A 6,839-nucleotide genomic window follows, 5' to 3' on the forward strand; every position below is an offset into this window, starting at 1 on the left:
AAAAGCCTCCTGATACAGAACAGATAAGAACGCGAGAGTCAACATTTTTTAAATCGTCTTTTAAAATGTATACAGAGTGAAGTAAGCCAGAAAGAGAAAAACAAATACCGTATGCTAACACATATATATGGAATTTAAGGGAAAAAATGCCATGAAGAACCTAGGGGTAAGACAGGAATAAAGACACAGACCTACTAGAGAATGGACTTGAGGATATGGGGAGGGGGAAGGGTAAGCTGGGACGAAGTGAGAGAGTGGCATGGACTTATATATACACTACCAAACGTAAAATAGATAGCTAGTGGGAAGCAGCCGCATAGCACAGGGAGATCAGCTCGGTGCTTTGTGACCACCAAGAGGGGTGGGACAGGGAGGGTGGGAGGGAGGGAGACGCAAGAGGGAGGGGATATGGGGACGTATGTATATGTATAACTGATTCACTTTGTTATAAAGCAGAAACTAACACACCATTGTAAAGCAATTATACTCCAATAAAGATGTAAAAATAACTAACTAAATAAATAAAATAAAATAAAATAAAATAAAATATATGGCTGAGTAGCAAGAGCATAAAGCGTTCCTGAGGAATCAGGAATGAAGCTGTAAGACAGACCAAAGGAAGTGAGAGATTACTGACCATTTTTCTAGCTGGGAGGCATCTTCCAGCCCCTGAGGGCTGAGAGCTTTAATCTCAATGGAAACCTGGGTGGTGGGTGGTTAGGTGCGGGGACAACCAGAGAGACCAAGAAAGGCAAGACACATAAAAGGCTCTGCCCTTAGAGAAATGTTAATGGGGAAACATAAACACCCTACAAGCAGCTGACAAGGAAAGTGATCTGTCGTGGTTTGGCTTTCAGTGGAAGGAAAACAATCTCCCAAGTTGGTTGTCGGACATAGCAAATAAAAATACAGGGTGCTGGGGATTTCCAGGGCAGTGAAACTATTTCATATGATACTATAATGGTGGATACAGAATATTACACATTTGCCAAAATCCATAAACTGTGCAACACCAAGAATAAACCCTACTGTAAACTATGGACTTTGGGTGACGATGACGTGTCAATGTCAGGTCACTAATCGTCATAAACGCACCGTCTGGTGGGGTGTGCTGATGCTGGGGGGAGCTGTGTGTACCTCTGAGGAGGCAGGGAATGTGAGAGCCCTATACTTAGCATTCAATTTTGCTGTGAACCCAAAGCTGCTCTAAAAATAAAGTCTATATATGTGAAGAAATGCGAGGTGCCCGGTTAAATTTCAATTTTATATAAACAACATACTTTTCCTAAAAAAGTATTCATTGTTTATTGGAAAATCCAATCTAACTGAGCATCGGTATTTTTTATGGCAACCCTACTTCCTGAGAATCCATGGCTATTAGTCAGCCCTAACACGTATCTGGGTCTCGAATTCACATTATCTGCCAAAAAACTGTAGGCCAAATGTTTACATTAAATAGATCAAAATTTAAATGTTCCTACAGTCCTGGTAAAAGAAAAAAAAAAATTCTCCCTCTAAAAATGCATCTTTTCCCCAGGACTCAAAGAATTCCCACAAATAGATTTACAACAAACATACCAGGAAACAAAAGAGCCACAGAAAAAAAATAAATAATGAACCAGACTCCAGGACTTTAGATGTTAGAATTGTCAGATATAAAAAATAAAATGTTTACATGTTTAAAGAAATAAAAGAGGAAACTGAAACCATTAGCAAGGAGAGTTTTAAAAATGACCAGAAACATTAACAAACAAACCTCTAAAATAAAGAAATATAATTATTGAGATGAAAAATTCAAAGAAACGGTTAAATCGCAGATCATACATGATTGGATAAAAAATCAATGATCTAGAAGCCACAGTCCAACACAGAGAAACAGACAGAAAAATATGGAGGAAAGGTAAACATACTGAAACTTCAACGAGAACCGACAAACATTTAACTGAAATTCCATAAAGAAATAGTAAAATGAATAAAGGACAGGAAATTAGAATTTTCCAAAATTGACAGTGGGTATCAATCCTCAGAATTAAAAAGCATAAAGAATACTAAGCAAGATCACTTAAAAACAAAACAAAATCCACTCCTAGACACATTACTAAAAAACTGAAGGATGCCAAAGCCAAAGAAAAGATTTAAAAGCAGTCAAAGAAAAAAAGAGATAGTACCTTGTATCTAATTAGACTCTCAGCTGACTTCACCACGGCAACCATGGAAGTCAGAAGAATATGATCTGTAAACTATGGATACTAGGAGAAACATAACCGTCAATCTAGGATTCCGCACTCGGCAAAACTATCTCTCAAGAATGATGGCAAAATATAGACATTGTCAGATACACAGACACATTCAGATAAATTGGGAGCAGTATATAAACAAGAGACTCTCTGTAAAAGGCTTTTGGAAGAATTTACTACAGGAGGAGAGAAAATGAGCCCATTTACAAAAGGGAATGATGAGCAAAGAAAGTGCTAGTCTACCTTGTGGGGATAAAACCAAAACAAAACAAACCAAAGCTTACAAAAGGACGTATTACACCACAGATCAGGTCTCACAAATTTTGAAAAACTGGTATCAAATAGACCATGTTTTCTGACCACAATATAATTAATAAGTCAATTTTTAAAATAACTAAAAAACCCTTCTTATATGTTTGGAAATTATAAAAACATCTAAATAATTCATGGATCAAAGAAAAAATATAATAAGAATTAAAACAAAAATCCTTTTCTTTCCCAAAGTTTATGGTGGAAGTCAAAAGTTGATGCTTTGAAAATATTAATAAAATTAATAAACCTCTAGGAAGATTAACCCAAAAAAAGACAAAACCAAAAATATCAGGAATGAAGTGATATGACAGTAACATAACACAGATCTAAAAGATAAGACTAACCTATAATCATTTTTTGACCTACATATTTGAAAACACAAACAAAATGCACACATTCCTAGAAAAAATAGTCGAAAATTGACTTACAAAGAAATAATACCCATAAGAATTAAAGAAAGTAAATCATTTGTTTAAAATCTTCCTATAGAAGAAACCATAGTTTTGTAACCAGTTTCTATACACAGTTTTATAACCAATCTTACCAAACAGTAAAGGATCAGATAATTCTATCTCACCCAAACTCGATCAGAGAACAGAAAAAGAATCAATAACTAATACTGAAAGCAGACCTGGGAGGTGGGAGAGAAACTCTACCTCCCTGCCCACATCAGAAACAAACAATAGTTCACATGCCCAGAATGTGAAGGGCACACAACAAACTTCTGGAAGAATATATATAGGAGACCCCGACTTTGGGATAGGAAAGGACTTCTTAACTCACAAGAAGCGTTGATCATAAAAGGAAAAAGACTGAATACATTAAGAACTTCTGTTCCTCAAGATACCGTAAAAGCAGCTGAAATGTCAAGCCACTCGTTGGGGAGAAGATATTTGGGACTTACATAATGGACAAAGAATTAGTATCCAAAATATATGAATAACAAGCAAGTCAATATTTTTAAAAAGGGACGAAATATATGATCACATATTTTCTTAAAAAGAAATGTGAATGGCTAATAATTATTTTAAAAAATGCTCAACTTCCTTAGAAGACACAAAAAGTAAACTTCAAATCATAATGAGATACCATTTTTTATCCACCAAACTGCAGAAATTTGAAAACCAAGAATACTGAATTTCAGTTGTATCTACAACTGGTTTTAAGTATGAATTAGTACAAACACTTTGGGAAAGAGTTTAGGATTATTTTTTATAGCTGAACATCAACTCCAGTATAATCCAGTAACTCCTAAATGGGTGCCCTAAAAAACTCATACATGGATTCTGGGAGACATGAACAGAATGTCCACAGAAGCGTGTCCATGATAGGTAAGACTGGAAATAAATCTTCATCCATAGGAGAAAAAAGATGCATATGAGCACTTTCTGGGATTAAGTACAATGAGATACTTTAGTGAAAATGTATACAGAGAAACCAGGCGGCGCGTTCCCGGTGGCTGCGCGCTAGATTCTGGGGCCCGTGCGTCCCCGCCAGCCTTCCTCAAGGAGGGCTGGTGGCCGCCGAGACCCGTCCAGACCCTTGGTCTCCGGTGCGGCGCAGGGCGGGGCATGCCAGTTTGCCAGAAAGATCTCTGCGCAGTATGAGGAATGGATGAAGGAAGGAAAGAATGGAAGCAAGAGAGATCAAGTAGAAGGTTGTTGCACTCATCCAGGAGCCATGTGTGACCAGGACTGTGGGATGGTCGTACTCATGCTGGAGACTCTTGTGAGGAGATGAGTTGGTGAACAGAGAAGCCAGCATGAAGAAGCTTCCCGGAGTGGGCGTGTTTGGGACTGGCAGCTCTGCCCGGGTTCTGGTCCCACTGCTGCGGGCAGAAGGGTTCACGGTGGAGGCCCTGTGGGGGAAGACTGAGGAGGAGGCGAAGCAGCTTGCCGACGAGATGAACATCACCTTCTACACCAGCCGGACCGATGACGTCTTGCTGCATCAAGACGTGGATCTGGTGTGCATCAACATCCCCCCTCCGCTTACCCGACAGATATCTGTGAAGGCTCTAGGCATTGGGAAGAATGTGGTTTGTGAGAAGGCAGCAACCTCGGTGGATGCCTTCCGGATGGTGACAGCCTCGCGCTACTACCCGCAGCTGATGAGCCTGGTGGGGAACGTGCTGCGCTTCCTGCCTGCCTTCGTGCGCATGAAGCAGCTGATTGCCGAGCACTACGTGGGTGCAGTGATGATCTGTGATGCCCGCGTCTGCTCGGGCAGCCTGCTCAGCCCCAACTACGGCTGGATCTGTGATGAGCTCATGGGCGGTGGGGGCCTACACACCATGGGCACCTACATTGTGGACCTGCTGACCCACTTGACTGGCCAGAAAGCCGAGAAGATGCTCATGGGCGGGGGTGTGTGCAGCATAGTAACACTCAACTTCAACATGCCAGGCGCCTTCGTGCACGAGGTCATGGTGGTGGGCTCTGCGGGACGCCTTGTTGCCCGGGGAGCTGACCTCTACGGGCAGAAGAACTCTGCCACACAAGAGGAGCTGCTGCTGAGGGACTCGCTGGCTGTGGGCACGGGGCTCCCCGAGCAGGGGCCCCAGGATGTCCCGCTGCTTTACCTGAAGGGCATGGTCTACATGGTGCAGGCCCTGCGCCAGTCCTTCCAGGGGCAGGGTGACCGCCGCACGTGGGACCATACCCCCGTCTCCATGGCCGCCTCATTCGAGGATGGGCTCTACATGCAGAGCGTGGTGGATGCCATCAAACGGTCGAGCCGATCCGGGGAGTGGGAGGCTGTGGAGGTGCTGACGGAGGAGCCCGACGCCAACCAGAACCTGTGCGAGGCGCTCCAGCGGAATAACCTGTGAGCCTGCACGTGGGCTCCCTGCCACGGGGCAAAGGGTGAGGGAGGAGCTGTGATGCGAGGGCTTGGTTATAGCACAGTGTCTTTCATTTGATAGGTCAACTTGGGCAGAGTTGAATTCGGGTGAATCCGAAGGTGGCCCCAGGAGAACGCCCCCTCCAGTGCTCATTTACTCCTCAGACTGGTGAGGCGGTGCCGTTCCTATTGCCATGGCTGAGAGGGCCGGCACACTGCACAGGGCGGAGCTGCCCCCAGTGTGTGAGCAGTTCCAGCAAAGGCTTGACTTGGGGGCTTCATCAGCCTATTTGTGGTCTTAACTGGATGAGAAAGCACAGCAGGGAGCCAGCTTGGCTTGATTCCTCAGGCCTGAGGAGAAATGACAAGAGGCCTTGTTTCCATGCCCGTCCTGGGCTGGGGCATCTCAGGAATGGTGAGGGCAGGAAGTCATCCCTCAGGGATCTGCACCTGCCCTCGCTCCCATGTGACCAAGCCCTTCCGGCCTCCAGGCTGCCCCTTCCCTGGCAGGGAGGAGGGGTTCTGTAGTAGATGAGCTCTCAGGGGCTGTTGACCTAGGGCAGAGGGCCCCTGAGTTGGCAGAGAGGAGACAAGGGAGAGCTCTGGGACATCTGATAAATGTTAATAAATCAGAAAGTCTGACACTGTGAAAAAAAAAAAAAAAAAAAAATGTATACAGTCTGGTTACTAAAGAGCAATTAGAAGGAGGATGTCCCTTTGCTCTAAAGAGCAACCTTTGCAAAGGACCCAAGCATGTTTGAACCACCGCTATGTGTGTTTTACAAACAATAATGGAAGTTATTGTACTGCTCCTTTTATATAAGAACCTACACTATACATTTTTGCTTGAGTTTAATTCCAGGGTAGCTTCTGATTCTGCATGTGATCACCAAATGAAAAAACATACTGGCCACAGATTTTTAAAGCTACTTCAAGTACCCTAAGGAGTCGCCATTGTCTTAATAAAGATAAAGCACCTATTAATCATTTTTAAAAGAAGATCACTTTCAACTACTTTTTTTTTTTTTTTTTTTTTTTTGCGGTACGCGGGCCTCTCACTGTTGTGGCCTCTCCCGTTGCGGAGCACAGGCTGCGGACGCGCAGGCTCAGCGGCCATGGCTCACGGGCCCAGCCGCTCTGCGGCATGTGGGATCTTCCCGGACCGGGGCACGAACCTGCATTGGCAGGCAGATTCTTAAACACTGCGCCACCAGGGAAGACCCTCAACTACTTTTTTAGATTCTAAAAATGCTTCATCAGATTTATAATACTAAAATTAAGAAATATGAAGATTTTCTAAGAACCTATGTGCTCAGTAGATGCTTGGTGAATAACGCCCTTGAACAGGGAATACTGGCATTTTATCTAAATCTAGCCCTGCTGACCTTTAAACACTACTGGCATGTTCTGTGGGTTTGAGACCCAACCCGATCAGAGGTGACAGGGGAA

General features: G+C 43.6%; 1 protein-coding gene across 2 annotated transcripts; it reads left to right on the forward strand.

The window, feature by feature from the left end:
- The first annotated feature begins 3,910 nt into the window (after positions 1–3,910).
- LOC116743352 (glucose-fructose oxidoreductase domain-containing protein 2-like) lies at positions 3,911–6,033 on the forward strand. 2 transcript variants are annotated; one of them, XM_032611761.1, is made up of 3 exons: positions 4,411–4,515; positions 4,571–5,375; positions 5,473–6,033. In XM_032611761.1, the coding sequence occupies exons 2-3, from the start codon at positions 4,627–4,629 to the stop codon at positions 5,561–5,563; spliced, it is 840 nt and encodes a 279-aa protein (XP_032467652.1). In that variant the 5' UTR covers positions 4,411–4,515; positions 4,571–4,626; the 3' UTR covers positions 5,564–6,033. The 2 variants fall into 2 exon arrangements, with proteins under 2 accessions (XP_032467651.1, XP_032467652.1); XM_032611760.1 differs by having other exon boundaries at positions 3,911–5,375.
- Positions 6,034–6,839: the final 806 nt, after the last annotated feature.

The sequence above is a fragment of the Phocoena sinus genome, chromosome 18 (assembly GCF_008692025.1).
Source record: "Phocoena sinus isolate mPhoSin1 chromosome 18, mPhoSin1.pri, whole genome shotgun sequence".
Taxonomy (NCBI): domain Eukaryota; kingdom Metazoa; phylum Chordata; class Mammalia; order Artiodactyla; family Phocoenidae; genus Phocoena; species Phocoena sinus.

Excerpts from the sequence above, each read along its gene's own strand:
- LOC116743352 (XM_032611760.1), top strand. The coding sequence starts at position 4,312 with ATGAAGAAGCTTCCCGGAGTGGGCGTGTTTGGGACTGGCAGCTCTGCC. Across the intron at positions 5,376-5,472 it reads GCGCTCCAGCGGAATAACCT|GTCAACTTGGGCAGAGTTGA; the intron begins GTGAGCCTGCAC and ends TTCATTTGATAG.